Consider the following 17,899-nt stretch of genomic DNA (forward strand, 5'->3'; position numbering starts at 1 on the left):
TTCACTCCTCCCGGAGCCCTGCCTGACTCTGCCAGAGCGCCTATTACCAACCACACCAGGATGCGGATGGACGTGAGAATTTGTACTCAGCAAAGCTAGAAGTAGAACAATTTTAAGCAGATTTTTTAAAGGAAGTACTTAACCAAAGTGTAAGAGATAACAGAAGGAATTAAAAACCTGTAAGGCAAGAACAGGAAAGGACCCACCCACTGCTCTGCAGGCTGCCCAGGGCACGCTGGGGTTTGGAGGCTGCCCGACTGACCGCCCCGCCCCCTTACTTCGCACTGCAGGCTGTGGGGCGGCCCGGTCCTCTGCATTCTGAGCACTGTGATGGGCACACCCCGGGCGCCCCATCCACCGAGGCGGTCAGCACCGACCTGGCCGCCCCTGCAGGCCAGGCTGCCCGGGGATCCTCTGAGTCGCAGGCCCAGGCCTAGAACAGAACCAAATGAATGGAGGGAGGAAGACAGCGCAGAGCCCCGGGCGCTGCGGCGCGCAGGCTCGGGAAATGACTGGGCGACCCCGCCCCCGGCTGCCACTGGCCAATCAGCGGGTACCTCGAGATCCGCCCCCGCCCCCGGCAGCGCCTGCCGCCAATGAGCGAGGCCCGAGCTGTCTGCGGCCCAGCCAAGTCCCAGCCGGCGCACAGTGCTGTTCGCGTGTCAGGTTCCAAATAAAGTTCTTCGGAGCTTTGAATTTTTTTTTTAAAGCGCCCGCAGCAAGTCGCCGCCGCCGCGGGCAAGAGCAGCTGAGGCCCCGCCCCGCCACTTCCGGTCCCGCCGCCCCGAGCCGGTGCGGCTGTGAGGGGCCGCGTCTCGCCGCCGCCGGCCGGCCGGGCATGGTGTTGGGTGCCGGGCCCTCCTCGCTTGTCTCGAGGTGCCCAGGTGAGGAGCGTGCGGCTCTGCGGCGGGCGAGGGGCGGCCGCGGGCACGAGGGCGGCTCGGCTCCCGCGGCGCCGGTGCACCCGGAGGGCGGGCGGCGCCGGGGCCGCCTCAGGCCGCGCCGCTCCTCACGGCCGGGCGTCGGGGGCCGGAGGGCGGGCAGGCGCTGCGGGGTGCGGGCCTGGGGGTGCAGGGCCGGGGCGTGGGCCGTGGCGGGGCCGGAGGGACAGCCCGCACGGAGCCCCGACTGGTGCCCGGCACGCGCACGGCCTCGCTTGCGCCCACCGTCGCCGGGGAGTTGCGAGCCGCATTGTCCAGGAGGAAAGGCAGCGCCGAGCGGGCCCAAGGTCACCGGCCCGTCGTGGCCGGAGGAAGCAGGACTCGGACGCCGGCAGTCCCACTCCTGACCGCCTGCGGAATCGGGCTAGGCCAGCGGAGCGGGGAGGGTGAGGATCCAGCCTCCCGCCTCGCCAACTCGCCTGCAGCTTTCCCACAATTGGGGGCGCCCACGGCTAATTTGGAGGATCTTACCGGGGCAGAGGAGAGGGGGAGGATATCTTGGACCAGGCAGTACGGCCAAGTCTTGGATGCTAGACCTGGTTCCGCTGGTGTGTAATCTTGGGTGTGGCCCTCCCCTCCCTGGGTGTCAGTTTCCTCATCTGTCACACGAAGGACTGGGCCCGCCCCTCTCTTCCTTCCCTGCAGCGCTGGAGTGGGGTCAGGATGCATTGGAGTGGCTGGAGACGGCTTCTTGTAGCAGATGTTGGAATCTGGATAGTAATCTGTTATCCTAAGGAAGAAGTAGGATTAGGTGGCGAAGAGAGGGAGGACATTCCAGACCTTGATGTCAGATTGAGTGGAAGCTTCCAGAAATGGACAGGGTGTTGTTGTAGAGGAACAGGGAGGAGGCCTACCTTCCTCGTGCAGAGGATTCCTGGCTGGGTAAGGGGATGAAGGCAAGGGGAGGGCAAGGGTGGGAGAGATGTTCAAAGACAGAAATCACCACCAGGCTAGGTGGTGTGGGGCTTGAGTAGCTCCCCCTGCACATACCTGCCTTTCAGGTGGTAGGCAGTGCAGGGGGTGCAGGATTACTGCTGAAATATAAGGCTTGGGCTCCAAAGATCATCAGTCAGCCAACCCCTGTGCCGGTGGGAGGTTCCTGGACCCTGGCATTCTAAAGGAGGAGGGTGGGGTGTACACTTTTTATGTCCTGATCTGGGCCTCTTTGGCTGGAGAAGTTGGTTGACCCATAGTGGCCTGCAGTTCCATCTTTTACACTCAGATTGGGACTTTTCCAGGGCAGAAATTGTAAATGAGAAGTTCTCCACCCCATGAGCTAACTGGCCCTGGCACAGGTGACATGGCCTGATTTTGCCACTACGGGCAGGACCACTGAGTAGATATCACTTGATGACGAGACTAATAAATAGCACATAAAAAGCTGAACAGTCTGAAAGTAAGTCCCACCCAGAGGAAGAACTTAAATGGGCCAGTTACAGCTTTTGGAATTTAGAGACTGAGCATGCTGTTCTGTATAGTTGATCTGTTCCCAAAAATGCCGCCATAGTCAGAGTGTGATTTACAACAAAGGGGAAGTTTAGTTTTAAACCAGGTCTTCAAGGAGGTGAAGCATATTGAAGAAGGAAAAGAGGATTCCAGGCAAACTGCAGGTGTTCAGCTAACTTGACAGTTTTTTTTTTAACTTTTTTTTTTGAGGGTGGGAGGTTTGTTTGTTTGTTTGTTTAAACAGAGGTACTGGGGATTGAACCCAGGACCTTGTACATGCTAAGCATGCACTCTACCACTGAGCTGTACCCTCTCCCTCTAACCTGACAGTTTGAATAATGATTTTTATTCAGCCCTCTTTGGATGTAGTTAATTTGACACCTGTGAAACATTCCTGAATCAGGCCTTTGGTGTATCCTCAAAGTGGCAGGTGAAAATGATACCAGTGATGGGGAAATAGATGGTCCTTACACACTCAGAGTTCTTAGACTGCTAGGAAGACAAAACACCAGTGTTACTTTCTTTCACATCTTGTACAGTCAGTGCACAGTGTGTTTTATTCAGGGCCAGAAACTTGAAGATGGCAAACCAGGAACCTCTGTAGAATGGAGTATGGGGCATACTCTGCCCATGGAGAAGAATCAGTGTGGGGTAGAGGGTACGAGAATTAAGCAGAGTCCTCAGACTGCAGTGACACGGGAGTTGGTGTGAGCCTTTCTTTGTGTGAGTGAGTCTTGCCAGGACCCTCCAAGCAGCTCCCTCAGTGCAGGTCCTCAGGGAGGTAGGTAGATGCAGACCAGGCTTGTGCCCTGGGACTCACTTTTCTGTTGGGCTCTTTAGTGTGCTTTCCTAGAGTCCTGCCTAGTGACCTCTCTTTCCACAGGCTGTGCTTTTATTGTTTGCTGTATTTGTGTGACCAAGGTCAGCTGGAGGATACAGACTTTGTGATAGAGGCACATCTTGGCCCATCATCAGGGGGCCCTGTCGATGTCGCAGGACTGATGTGCCCGAGTCTGGGTGCCCGGCAGCGGACTGCTGGGGAGGCAAACACTGCTTTGTGACCCAGGTCTGCTTGAGGGATTTCTGACAAGATCATTCCAGGTGTGGGCTGAGCACCTGGCTTGAGATGGTGCTGCTCCCTGGTAGCTTGTGGCCGGAGCCCCCAGGGTGTGCTGACTCCATCCCACCCCAGGCCTCCCTTGTGAGCTTGCTCTGTAAACTGAGCTGAGAGTTCCCTGCCCTGCGTGGAGCTGAGATGTGTGTTCGGTGGTTATGGTCCTCTCTGCAGGTCCACCTGAAGAGACAGCGTGGTGGTGTGGGAGTGAAGGAACCAGTGTTGGTTTGTTTTCACACTTTTGTCACCTTTATCTAGGTGTAACTGAAGTACACTGAACTGTTCATAGTTGTTCTTGATGTAGGTATAGACCTCTGAAGCCATCACCACATTCAGGATAAAAGCGTTCCCCTCATCCACGAGGGGGGAACTAGTGTTTCTGTGGTGACCTCTTACAGCAGCTGAGTTGCCTCAGAAAACCCAGTTCCTGGGCCCCAGTTGTCCCAGGGTCCACATCTGTAAAAAAGAGAGAAAATCAGGGGGAGAAGTCCTCCCCAGATTTGAAATTCTAGGAGCCTGTGAGCACTAATATGTGATAGAACTGTCTTTCGAAGCATTTAGAGCAATGACTCTTAAAGGGTCAGGTGTGTGTGTCTGTGCATAGGTCCTGCACAGTTTGTTTTCATGGTACAATTAATAGAAAACAAAATCTCACAGTCTTTGTTGGGTGGGGGGATACGCAGAAGACGGTGTGAAAAGCTGTGTGAGGGGCCTGCGTTAAAATGGTTAAAAATGCCGTCGGGGGTGGGGAGGGTTGTTCTCATAGTTTGGCTTTCAAGATCTTTGCCTCAAACTAAAAGTTCTGTGCTTAAGTCAATTTTTTCATCTGAAAATTGCAGATCACTTTCTCTTGAAAATGATAAGAGTGGTATTGAAAGGAAATTATATTAAGGCAACAAAAGGAAGTATGGAAATTGGGCTGGTGACCATTTTGTCCTCAATCAAAAGAAGTTCCAGAATCCCTCTTCAAATGGTAAAGCGAGCGAGAAGAGCAAGGAGGCCTGCCAGATGAGTGGCAGTTTATGTTAGAAGTGGAAGGCAGATTCTAGAGGACAGTTCTGTGAACACTGCTAACATTGTCAGTCCTTTCTCCCAAGCAGTCAGATGCATCATCTGTGTTTGGTCTTCATTGTCCTTCCCAGTGAGCTTTTAGTGAGGGAACCTGAAGCATAGGTGGGCTGCAAGCAGCCAGTGAAAAGAACCTAATTTGGGTTGATTGATTGTAACTTAATCCCAATGTTGCTGTTGCCTAACTATGTAAATGCAACACAACAGAAATAAATATGAAGATGCTTATTAAGGTTCCAGCCACACCTTTATTAAAGGAAGAAGGAAAGAAAGCACTGCAGTGCGCCCGCCCTCCTCACCAGAGGCCGAGGCTCAACTCAGTCTGCGATGGGCCAGGCGTTGGGGCCCCACGCGCAGATCCCCGCATCAGAGATGGGCCAACTTACAGTGGACGCGGGAAGCTCCCGGGGGCATTGTCACTGTTGCAGCCCAGGGCCTGGCGCCCAGTGAATGTTAAATTTAAATGCTTGACTCCCGCTTTTAAATTTCTCATTCATACTTTAAAAAATCAGATTATAGAGGCATAGAGATTACCCAAATACATTATGAAGGAGTCCAGTCTTATTAATGTACCTTACATGCTGAATATTTCTGTAAATTATAGAAAAAGAAGTAAAAAACCCCTTTTGCATAATTGTCTTCACTGTCCAGTCACCATCTGGAGATGAACCCTTAACCTGCTTCTGGTCTTTCAGGGTGAAGGCAGCAGTAATGCTGACGCTGGCAAGCAAGCTGAAGCGGGATGACGGTCTCAAAGGGTCCCGGGCGCCAGCCGCAGCCTCCGACTCCACGCGACGGGTTTCTGTGAGAGACAGGCTGCTTGTTAAAGGTAATGACCATCCCTGTGATGTGAGCTACTCTTATATGCCGCAAAATGAAGTCTGGCTGAGGCTCTTCTGGGATACGAAGCAGCCTGTGGCTGAATAAAATACCTGTTTGAAAATATTTTAAAATAAAACTGTTGATTGCTTTCAGCTGAGGGACTTTGCACTGTGTACACCCTGTGGCAATGCTAATGGCAGGAAAATGGTATTAAAACCGTGGTATGTCTTAGACACTTGGAATATTCTCGGGAGGGGGCTGCCAGAATGCTAGTGGAGGGAGTGAGGTGCCAGGAACCAGCAGGCCTACAGGTCTGGTCTCAGTGCTGCCGTTAACCTGGCTGCTGTGCGTTGGCAGAGGTTGCGGGAGTCCTTCCTTTCTCCTGGACGCCTCAGCACCGGAGTGTCTGATCTGTAAAGGGGAGAGTTCAGTAATCTCTTAGGATCCTTTTCTGGTTTATTCAAGTCACAGCCTGAGGAGAGCCTTGTGCAGATTAATTCCCATCACAGAATTGATAACGGTTCCTAGAGCCATAGGCGCCAGAGAAGGAAACATATGATACGTGTATGTGCACTTGCGCGTGTTTGTGTGGGACTTCTGCATTTATTCACTGAACAGACTTACAACTATTGAGTGCAGACGCGGCTTCCTAGGGCCATGAGGACTGTGAAAGCTGAAGAAGAGACAGTTCCTGCCTTTAAGGAACGTACAAGTTGCAGCACTTTCTACTGTGTGCCATGTGTCCACCTTTGCTGAGTGTAAGGAGACCAGGAAGCACGGAAGGGTTAAGGCATTTGTTAGAACTGCCTGTTTTCATGTTGCATTAGGTAGACACCTTGAGGGTTACTGGCATTTGTATGTCCAGGAATGGATCTACTGGACCTTCTCAGAAACAGAGCACTGCTAAGTTTGGGAAGGGGTGGGAATGGGGTTCGGGGGGCGTGGATTCGTGGAGACATCAGTGGTGCAGTCATCCTCATTCCCTCTCTGCCCCAGAATCTTGGCTCGGCTCTGGCTTTCCCAGCCTGATAGATGATGGGTTAACGATAGAGTGAGAATCGTTTTTGACCTTTGGCAATACCTTCTTTGTCAGGGAGGGCATTAGACTGTATTCAGCTTGTTACTGCTCTGGAAGCTCTACCCTCCGGGGTCAGAGGTTGGGGCCGCGGGGTCAGAGGTTGGGGCCGTGGCTGCAGCACCTCACTTGGGTGGCCTGACAGGACTTGAGTCTCTTTCCTGGATGCTGGTTCAAGGGTTCCATCTACAGAGGAAGCTGGGAGACAAACAAGCCAGGGAAAGGGTTTGATGCGTGGGGTTGTAGTCCTTCGAGTCGAGGAGAGGGTGTTTTGGTGCCTGGAGAGTCGCAGTGAGGAAGGGAGTTGCAGCTGAGGAAGAGCGGGTGGGAAGCTGGCAAATAGGCTGCACCATCTTTCCCACCTGGCCATGTTTGACAGCAGCTGTTGTCCACTGAGCACTTGGGGCCAGGCCTTCCACAGGGCACCTTATAGTCAATTCTTGTTTGACTTTCACTGAGCCTTGCCAGGTGAATGGTTCACCTTAGAGCTGAAGAACTGAGAATCAGAGGTTAAGAAGCTTGCCCGGGTTGCAGTCTTGTTGCAGCAAGACAGCCAGACCCACATATTGGGGTCGGGCAGGCACTTGGGGAACAGGCCCAGCAAGCAGAAACTGAAGGAGCAGACAGAAGTGCTAGTCCACAGAAAAGAGAATTCGGAGAGGCCCAGGGGTTCCACCACACCCCGCCCTGCTCAAGGATTCACCTGGGAGCTCTCAAATGACTCTTGGGCCTGGCAGCCCAGGGGGGCCCATTGAGGCCCATAAATCTGGACTCTGCCCCAGCTCCCAGGACTGAAGATGTCTTTGGCTGGGTTTCCAGGGCCCAGCTAAGGTGCTTTGATCTCGCGAAACTCATCAAGGAGAGGCCATCTGTTTCCATTCTCCTAGGGCACTAGGGATTATTGGGTTTCCGGGGCCCAAAACACTTGGAATTGATGGGTGGTTGTGCGGCAGGGGCTCAGTGTAATAGTCGCACACGTGACCTCTCTCCCCATCTGCCTTGGGGCTGCCAGACCTGGCCAGGCTGACTGAGCAGTGAGTAGTTTGGGCTTGTGGAGGGTGGGTGGAGAAGAAGGACAGACTTGACCCGAGAGAGGAAGCTGTGAACAGATATACCCAATAAAGGATGCTCTGAGTGTTGTTTGCTTGGTCCACACCCAGAATGCTCCTTTGCTTGACTGGATGTGGCAGCAGCCTTCTTTCTGGGGGTACCTGATGCTCGAAGTGGAATCTGGCAGAGTCCATGGCTGTGCTGGGCATGGTGAGACACTGGGGCAGGGAGTGACTGTTGTGAGAATCCTTCTAGGTGAAATGCCCCTTTGGGGACTTGGAGAAAAGTAGGTTGTCCGAGTGCAGCAAGATTGCTGCAGTCAGGACTGTCATCCTGGGCTGTGGCTTTGGCTCACGTGAGAATGTTACTTGTGAGGGTCAGTAAGTTGTAAAAAAGTGTATTGATGTGTCCTTGGGGCTCGGTGCCAGGGGCTAGGTTCCCAGGAGTAGGGAGTGTGGCATGCAGTGTAGTCACTAAAGAGGATCCTCGGTTCTGGTACCTGCGGAGCGCGGTGAAGGAAGGGGAGCAGGTGGAGGGAGAACTTAGCTCTGAGGAAGGCCCCACGACAGCCTCTCCCCTGGAGCAATGTGGTCCTATAGAGCTGTCCCCAGTCAGGTGGGTGGTCAGGCCCTCCTGCTCTGCAGCAACCAGTCAGCAGCTGGGTCTGGCCTGAGGTGGGGAGTGTTTGCAGCCCACACTCCTAGGGAGGACTGAGAGCTGAAGGCCGTGTGCTGGCAGCCCTCACTGAGAGGGCATCTGGGCTCTGCAGCCCGGAGGACAGACTGCAGGGACTTCGGCGAAGATATTTTTTTCCTGGTTCACTGCCGTGCTTGATGGACCTTACATGGTAGGGGATCTGGCGTGGTGCCGATGGCTTAGGGTTAATGTGGGAGAGTGGAGGTTGACAGGGACAGTTGTCCCTAGTGGTGAGGGCTGGTGGTGGCTGCACAGCGGAAGCTCCTGTTCTTCTTCCTGGAATAGTGGGCCCAGTTCTGAAGATGACGGGTGGAGTCAGCTGTCCCTGGAAATACCAGGCCTGCCAGGGAGCAGCTGGCCAGTGCGAGGCCGCTATCATACTGGTACCTTGGCCACACCAGCTTTTCATTTGTGTCCCCAGGGTGGTTCTCAGGGACATCCTCCAGGCTGGCACTGGAGAGATGCTTGCAGCAGCAGTCCCTGGAGGGCACAGAACGATCAAGTGTTTCTGGGCTAGGGCTGAGGGCTGCTGCCTGCCCTGAATCCTGGGAGCTGGGGACACAGGGCAGAGAGAGTGTTGGATCTGTGCATTTCCTTTTGGCTCCAGATCAAGTCTGGGCCTGTCTGGGAGCCACAAGGCAGAGGGTACTGCAGTCCTGGTGGACCTTTGTGAAGCTGCAGAGTTGAAGTTCTGAGTCTGATGGTGTTCCCACCTCCCAAAAAAGCCTCTGTGCAGAATGACCCACTTTCTGGTCTGTCAGAAGCTTGGCCTGCTTCATATAATGGGAACATAACATGTCTGTCTCCTTGTCTTTTGACTTATTCACTCAACAAACATTTTAGTGCCTGCTGTGCGCACTTCAGTGACCCCTGAAGACCTCAAGGGGCTCCAGGCAGGCCGACAGGAAGCTTTTGCCTACATTAGTCTTTGTTCAGTGTGGAGAGTTGGAATTGAGCTGACAGAGTGCAGGGCCAGGGCTGGAGGTGGGAACTAGAGGGAATGATCCGGATGGCCTTGGCCACGTCCGCGCCTGCGCTCTGTGTGGTTCCTGGCGTCACTTGTTCAGCAGCGGGGGCTACGGCATTGGCCCTCTGGGCTCCGAGCCTACTCTGCAGAGCAGAGAGGCCTGGCTGCCCACCTGCCTGGGCTTCCCAGCATCCAAGATGCAGGTGTCTCCAGGAGGTGCTACTTGGGGCCTCTCCTGGGTGGGCGCTTCTGGGTCCCCATGAGTAGTCCAGTCGTTTCCCAGTAGAAGGGGCCCTGGCCCATTGCGGTTCCTGGAAGAGTGGGGGAAAGAGAACCACTTATTGTTCTCCAGAGCTGCTCTCTCCCTGCCGGGCCCTGCCCAGGATTCTGGAGATAGCCGTGCCCACAGGGCGTTCAGAGCACTTAGCAGCCTGTGAAGCCACGGGCTATGTGCTACGATGTGTATTTTAAAAACTAGGGTGGTGGCCTGGAGAGTTGGAGTCCTCCTAACTTGGAGTGAGGCAGCTGGCCCAGGGCCAACCCTTAAATGCTTTGTTGCAGAGTTAAATATCAGCGAAGCTGACCGGGGAATTTGGTGGCCCCTCAGGTGTGCCGAATAGCCCAGTAATGTGTGGGCAGGGAGGCCCCGTGGAAGACGAGCACTGAAGTCAGCTTTGTCTGCTCACGTTGAGAGTGGGTGGTATGAGGCCTTGGGGCTCCCTTCCCACACATACTGGTCTCTGCTGCAGGGACTGTGCTGGTTTTCAGGGTTCCATCCTTGCTCCCCGAGTGTGAGGAGAGCCTGGTGCTCTGGGCCTGCACTCTGCAGTGTGCTGCTCAAAGACCCTTAGACTGAGTGCAGGGGCCGATGTGGGGCTCTCATTCATCCGAGTGCTGCTCCTGGGGATGGGGTGATGCCCTGGGTCGTGTCCCCCCGATAAGGGCACTGTGCATTGCGCTGGCAGTGCAGAGGAGGTGCTCAATGTGTACAGACAGACAGGAAGCTGTAAGTTCTATTTCAGGACGTCTAAGAGGTAGTGGTTCAGGTGGAAAGAGGTGATCAAGTCTGCTGGGAAGTAGCAGCCAGCTCTGCCCGGGTCAAAGGGCATAACTGCCCTGCCTAGTGATGAGGCTTGGAGCTGGCTCTTGCTGAGAAACATCTGTGCCTGTAATTGGCCTTGTCTTAGTCGGCTCAGGCCCCCTTAATAAAACGCCACAGACTCGGGGGCTCAGACAACACACTTATTTCTTGTGGTCTGGAGGCTGGGAAGTCTAGGATCATGGCATAGGCAGGTTCAGTGCCTGGTGAGGGCCCTTCTCCTGGCTTTTAAGCACCTAGTAGCTCTTCTCAGAAGGGCACGTATCTTACCATGAGGGCCTCACCCTCATGACCTCATCTAACCCAGCTTACCTTCCAAAGGCCCCACTTCCTCATTCCGCACATCGACGGTGGGGCTTGGGGCTTCAGTCTATGAATCTGGGAGGAACCAGATTCCACAGCACCTTTAGAACGCCTCAGCCCCCAACTGTATGAGGAGAAAGGCGCCTCATGGCTCAGGGTGTCCACCCTGCTGGCAAGGGTGCTGGTTAGTCGAGCATTCCCGAGCACTCCGCGGGTACAGAGCGCGGGCCAAGGCCTGGGTCCCAGGGCTGGGGCGGGGTGCCCAGCCCCTGCCCAAAGAATGCGCAGTTGCTTGGCCGGCAGCGCGGGGACGACCGGGGGCTGTGTTGTGCGCACCACAGCAGAAGGGGTTGAGCACGTGCTGCGTGGGGGCCACTGTGGTGGTAGGTGGGTTTTGTGATCTGATGTTTCAGTGCAGTCATGCTTCAAGTGGGCTCTGTGGTTCGATTTTTAGTTAGAAAGGGGAAGAGTCTAATTTCTCAGAGGACGTTGAGCAGCCACTTATTTGTGCAAGGTGCCGTGTGCCTCCCCGAAGGCTGGACCGTGAGCAGTGGGGGTGCTGGCCTCTTGGAACAGGTGAGACTCTGGCAGTTTAAAAATATCTGCATTTCTTTTTGCCTTCCAGGTGGAGGTAGCGTTCTCCGGGCAGGGAGCTTACGCAGGGAAGGACTGCTGCTTTGCCAAGTGGCCTCTCAAGCATGTAAAGCAAATGGCTTGTTTCTTTGGTCATAGTCTTCTTGTGGATGGACTCTAAGGTCATTTCTGTTGATGCTAATTAATTATTTGCCATCATTTGAAGTGTAGGGAAACCACTTGTCATTTGTGACAACTCCCCGAGAGGAACACCGCATTGAAATTCATTTTATCGTCTACACTGGGCTGGACTAAAATGTCGAGCATCTTTATTGAGATCCTTGTGCCTCTAGGATTGTGTTCCTTGCCTACTCTGGTTCCCGGATCAAAAGCCTACAGAGGCCCTGATGGTGGGGGTCATTGCTGCCCTAGGTCTGAGGGCTCTTCCTGGCCCTTGTCCACCTTCCTTGAGTGAGTTAACTCTGAACGTGGAAATGCAGGCATAATGCTCATCCTTGGAGTTTCATTCTAGATTTCAGTTTGAGGCTGTTACGTTCATCTATGTAAACAGCTGTATGTGAATACTTGGGCATGGCGAAAGCCTACAGCAGGTTCCTGTGCCTGGGGAGAATGGAAAACTCAGAGGCCCAAGCCCCACTGAGAGCTTTGTGGTAGTTGGTCTGGCTCAGGCAGGGTGGCAGGGTTTGTGCAGAAGGTACTAGATTGTGTGATGTGTGCATAACTCCAGACTTTACTAAAAATCGTTGAATTGTACACCTAAAGTGGGTCTGTTTTATACTATGTGAATTGTGGCTCACCAAAGCTATTTAAAAAACAAAACAGCAAGAAAAACCTCCCCAGGTGATTGGTGTGCAGCCAGGGCAGACAATCCCTGTCCTCTAGTGAGGCATCCTCTGGCCACAAGCCTGCTGTCCCCACACCCTGTCCCTGAAGAGCAGAGGTCCGGTTTTGCTGCTGGTCATGACGCCCCTGGTCAGTGCCTCCCCGCCCTCCTGTGTACAGACCTTGCCTCTTCCCTGTTCTTGGCAATAGACCATCTTCTCAGAAATTTCACTTCTGTCATGTGCCCCCTCTTTCAGATCCTCTTGGCATGTGTTCTGTTTCACTGGGTCTTTGTAGAATTGAATGACCCAAGCTCTCATGACAGCAGACAGGATAGGCTCCCCAGGGAAAGCCAGATTCCCCTGGCCAGCACTGAGCTCTGGAAAGGAGGGCCCACAAGAAGAGGCTTTTGTAAATTCTTATCAATAAAAAGTTAACATAGTATTATAAACATGTAAATAGTATTTGCTGTAAAACCACGTAGCTTTAATTATATGGATAACATTTATTTAAAAGTGATTAATATGCATGACTCATTTGATAAAATGTGTGCTTTTTTGATAAAATGAATGCTCTGTGTGAGGTACTGGAGCAGAGCCTGGCCCTTGACAGCCTCCTGTTCAGAGGGCCTGGTGTGGGCAGCCTCAGAACATTTCTTTACCCAGTGCCCTGCTCTCAGAAAGGGCCAGCCAGAGTGGACCACTCAGAAAGATGAAACTAAGGCTCACCGTGGTCATCTTCAGTGTGATGGTAGTGAACCTTCCATAGGGTCATTGTCACTCTCTTTGAAGTGCGTGTATTTTAATACTACAACACAGGACTAACAAGAGGATGGACTCCCTGGCTCTCACTGCATCACGAAGCTTGTCCCTTTTCCGTTCCCTGCCTCCTCCCTCCTCTACCCCACCTCGCTTTTCTGGATACCCATTCCAAGTGTCTGGACCCCAGAGCTAATACATTCAACGGGCCACCTGTCTCTACCAAGAGCCTCAAAACAGCTGATATCAAAGGGCTTGTGCGCTTCCTAAACCCTGAGCCTCAGAACAGACCATCTGCCAATCTTCCCACTAATGCACTCAGCTTTGCAAATATCGAGGCCTCTGTTGTCCCCTCCCATCCCCACCCGTTCCCACTCCCCTCACCTGAGCAGTTGTCCTTCCCACTGCTTCCATATCTTGACCATCCATTTGTTTCTTAGTGTTTTGTAATCTGGTTTCCACTTGCCTTTCTGCTGTTTTGAATGCCCTCAGCAGGGCGTGATCCATATCCCGTGGCCTTGCCTCGGACCTCATCCCCTGGACCAGTCTGTGCTGTACTGAATCACTACTCATCTCTCCTGCTTTTCCTCCTGTTTCTTGAAGGTCACTTTCCCCGCCCCGTCCTCTGTGCTTTCTGCCAAAGTTCGTTCTTCTCACTGGTCTCTCCCCTTTGTTAGTCTCATGATGTCTGGTGGCATCACTCTCAAGGGCCCCCCAGCCTTGGTCATGTACCCAGACGTCAACTCTCCTGCCCTCGACACCCTCACCCCAGACATCAGCCCTCGGTGCCATCTCTGACTCCTCCCCCATCCCACACAGGTGGCAGATCCTTTCATCCTCTTTGCTGTCAGGTACCCTGACTCTCTCTGCCTTTGCCAGAGTCCTTACTGCCTGTCAGAGCCCCCGCCTCACAGGTCGCCTGGCCTCTGCTTTGCCTTTTCTAAAGTTGTCCTCTTGAAGCAAAGCATAGAAACTTTTGTTTAGAAATCTCCCTTGGTTCCCTATTGCTGCAGAATAAAGTTTAGAATTCTCAACTGTGCACTCAGGGCCCGCAACCCTCCTGCCCCTGTTTTTCGGCTTTGTTTTCCAATGCTCAGGCTGCACTGTACGCCTTCTGGTGTCTGTGCTTGTCTGTGTTCTGTGCGTTTGCACCTTGCTGACTTATTTCCTTAGAGTACCCTGTTCCCCGCCTCTGCAGGACTGGATTCTACTTGGTCTTTAAAGCCCAGCCCCCAAAACCTCCTCCTCCCTTGAGTCTCTGCAGCTGGAGGGAGTCTCCGTGCTCTCAGGACCCAGAACGTGTTATGTTATGTCATGTCATGTCAGAGGCACTGACGACTTGCCGGCCTGGTCATTTCTGGGTGCTCCCCTAGACCTCAGCTCTTTAATAGTGGGATGGGTGGGAGATTTGTGGCTTTATCCTGGCAGAGGGGTGCCGGGCTCGAACGCTGAATGAGTGACTGATAGAAGAGGCCCTGGAGGAGAGCGCGGGTGCCAAGGAATGCAGCTGTGAGGAGGGGACTGCGGCGGCATCGCGGCGGCATCACCGTGCACAGCTGGGCAGCACTCCGGCCCGCAGTGGGGAGAGGGCAAAGTTCAAGCACAAACTGGGCGAGCCCTCACGGGAAGACAGATCTGGGAAAAGTGGAAGACGCAGGTTTAAGTAGAAATCAGATTTGGAGGGCAGCAGTTCCACTACTTGGGCGAACAGGATTTTCAAAAATGCTTTAGTGACTGTTTACCTGTAAGTGATTTCTGTGTTAATTTTTAACGATTTTCATTTGTACTAAAGTAAGTTTTCAAGGGCCCTTCACTGCACTTATTGACGTCCTGCACGTCACTCTGTGTATTTGAAAGCAGCTTCGTGGCGTAAAATCTAAACTTTAGACCAACTGTAGATTCCCGTTAGTTTAGTGTATTCATTTTCCCTTCAGTGTTGTGGGGGGGTTGCCAGTCTGGAGCTGGTGATTTTCTGTGGAGTAACTGACACTAACACTAATACTAATTTCTTTGTTTCTACAGAGGTTGCAGAACTTGAAGCTAACTTACCTTGTAAGTACAGCGTCCCCAATCACACATTAAATGCTGTAAAATGATTGCATGGAGAAGCTTGTTTTATGTTTTAATAACTTTGCATAGGAAAAAGCTTGTTTTTTATGTATGTTAGGAATAAACACGTATTTTGTGCAAACAGGTAGCAGAGTTTTTTCCGAGGCTCTGAAAAGGAGGTGTTTATTGTCTCTCTGGATGTGACTCAGTGGTGCTTAATTGTAGCCGGGGTGTGTCTGGTTAGGGTTTGTATCTCTTGTACAGCATTCTGTCCCATGTCCTCTTTGAGTGAAAGGGTATAGAAATCAATGATGGATGGTCCTATTTTTGTTAGTTACAATATCACCTTTTTGATCCAGAAAGTGCATATTTTAATTGATCTTTGTGCATGAGGTGGGACAACCATGTTGACTTCATGTCTCCAGGTCCCCTCGGCTTGCTCTGTCCTTCCTGCTCAGACACACGGGGCTGATGGTGCCACCCTCGCCGGTGAGCCAGCGCACTTACTAGGCGCTTAACTGGTGATGTGTGTCAGCGGTTTTTTTTCCCCCCTCTGGTTAATGCCTTCCCAAGTCCTTTATATTATAAGACCATCGAAGTCTGCGAGCTTCGACCATTTTAGTATTTTTTTGAATTAGAACTCTTTAATCATTTACTTGGTTAAAACTCATCCTGAGGCTGAGGATATTTATTGCTGAGTGAACTATTTCATACGTGAGTCTCCTAGTCTGGACGAGCGCTCCAGGGAGTTTGATGTGGGGGCCCATCTGACAGGGTGACAGAGGACCCATCCCACTTCCACCTCAAGTTGGAAAGATAGTTGTGGGGTGCAACCCTTAAATGGTTGTGTGATCAGTGTGGAAGGGTAAGTACACATTGTTTGTTGAAAAATTGTTTTTAATATATAGTATTATGTATGAGTATAGTGGGCTGTGCTATGAAATATGCTTCTTAGTGTGGGTCTCAGTCAGAAAAAGTCTTAAGTCACTGGATTGCTTGACTTCAAAGTTTTCTCCTAGTCGGAGCTAGAAGGAAATATCTTGGGATCCTATTAAAAGGTTGTCTTTCCACCTACTAAAGTATTTACAGATGGTTTGCTTTAAATCATTCCAGGAAAACAAGTAACGGTGTGTGTGGGTGGGGCAGATGAAGCAAGACGGGCGAAATGTTGACGCTGGGTGATGGGCTCATTATTTCAGGTTATGTAATAATCTAATAAAAAAGTAAAATGAACTGATCCTTCTGTTTCCCACTCCCGTCATATCTTCCCACCGGCCCCTCAGCTTGAACATTTATACAAAATGCAGACATTTAATCAAAGACCACAGAAAACTTCCAACTTACACATGGTTCATTTTGTCCTTATATGTGAACCTTACAAAGATTGTTGGTTTTTCGCCTGTATAGTTTAACTTTATCTGAAAATTTGGTTTAAGAACAGTAAAATTGTAATTGACTTTCAAACGAGCATTTTAACTAAATAACTGGTTTGAAAAGGCATGACCCATCTTCTGGCCCTTACAGCCACGGTGTCAGATTTAAAAAGCTACGTGTTAACAGCCTTCTTTTCTCTTTTTCTCCCGACCCACTCTCTCTGTCCAAGTGGGGGGAAATATAAGTCAGTTTATACAAGTAAGCCAGGCTTTCCACTGTTATGCACCTCAGTCTAAAGAGGAACCAAGCCACCAAAAACTAAATCTTTACTACTTGATCAATAACCTTTCTAAAATACTTAGTAAGGCAAACACGAGAACTTGCCGCACAGCTGTGCTGCTTGGTAGCCACTCAGAGCTGGTTTGGAGCTCTGTGCACGCGGCTTTATAGAAGTCTCTCTGCTCTCAGAAAGTGAAGAACATCTCTTCCAGATAGATGGAAATTCTCTGAAAGTCTTAGCCCTTGCATACCAATAGAGGAACAGTTTAATTCTGCAGTTCTGTTACAGCCCCTACATTGAACTGAAACCAGAACCCAACTTGTAACCTTTTGTTGTCGTTATTAGAACTTAAGACTTGTTTTTAGCTGCAAGTGTTTGGTTCTTTTCAGGAGTTTATTGTTTCTTAATCTGTCTTAATGATTTTTTATTCTTGCTGGGCCAGTCTAGATGAGAGGGGCTGATTTCTGCACCCGCACCTTTAGTAAACAACCAAAGGAGAGCACTAGGCGTTAACAACAAGCGAGTGGTGCTGGCTGGAATTGGTGACGCGCCTCCCGAGCCCTTCTCGTGGTTCTGCTGCAGTCGCCTCGCTGGAAAAATGCGCGTATCTTTTCAGGCAAAGACTAGAAAACACGAAGCCTGTGCACGTTAGTCCACACTTCTCAACTGTGCGGCTTGGGCGAAAGCCTTGAACTCCCTGGCTTCTGGTTTCTTTTTTTCTGAAACAAGGGAAATGACAGTGTACTCTCTGAGGCTCCTTCCTACTCCTCCAGACTGAGTTACCTCTCGCTCTGCAGTGACTTTCTGAGGGATTTGGTCAAAAGAGAACCCTGCTGACAGTTCCGCATTGGTTTTGTGTGCCACACCTGGCGTGTTCCTGAAGTAATGACATGAGACATGATATGGAGTCATGGACTAGCTTTTAATTTGGGAATTAAACTTCCTTCTGTTGATGGCCTGGTCACCAGCCCTCTCTGGACCTTCATGTCATCTGTCACAATCCATGATGTTGGTCTCTAAGGCCATTTCCAAGGCTCAATTTGCATCGTCCTATTTTTGATGAAAATTCATACCATGTAAACCTAGGCAAATATTTTCAGCAGGGCTTGAAAGACATACAGTCAGTAGATGACCCAAGGAATTGAGCATGATATTCTCCAAGTGTATAAAATATAGACAATTTCTCCATATATTCCTTCTGTATTTATTCTTTGGGTATTTACCCGTCTTCTGTACCATTTGTTTGAAGGAGGCGGATGGAGGCTATGGCCAGCTTGCCCAGTTTGCAGCATCACAGTAGCCCTTCTCCTGTGCGAACTCCTTGTCCTGACCCAGACCCCTCGGTGCTGTGCACCTGGGCAGTGGGTGTTGCTGTCCGACTCAGCAGAGCTTCAGGTCGGGCTGAGTTCCTGGTCAGGTTGTGGAGACATTTTTAAGAAGT

At 51.5% G+C, this 17,899-nt stretch overlaps 1 protein-coding gene across 2 annotated transcripts in view; it reads left to right on the plus strand.

Moving 5' to 3' along the window:
• The first annotated feature begins 736 nt into the window (after window positions 1–736).
• Window positions 737–17,899, plus strand: part of UBE2F (ubiquitin conjugating enzyme E2 F (putative)) — a 48,927-nt gene continuing 31,764 nt past the window's right edge. The window contains exons 1-3 of one of the 2 annotated variants that reach the window (XM_031452522.2): window positions 737–884; window positions 5,265–5,398; window positions 14,778–14,807. In XM_031452522.2, coding sequence (XP_031308382.1) covers window positions 5,281–5,398; window positions 14,778–14,807 — 148 coding nt within the window. In that variant the 5' untranslated portion in view covers window positions 737–884; window positions 5,265–5,280. The remainder of the gene's footprint in view (window positions 885–5,264; window positions 5,399–14,777; window positions 14,808–17,899) is intronic. The other variant, XM_031452521.2, reaches the window with a different exon arrangement.

This window comes from Camelus dromedarius, chromosome 4 (genome assembly GCF_036321535.1).
Source record: "Camelus dromedarius isolate mCamDro1 chromosome 4, mCamDro1.pat, whole genome shotgun sequence".
Taxonomy (NCBI): Eukaryota; Metazoa; Chordata; class Mammalia; order Artiodactyla; family Camelidae; genus Camelus; species Camelus dromedarius.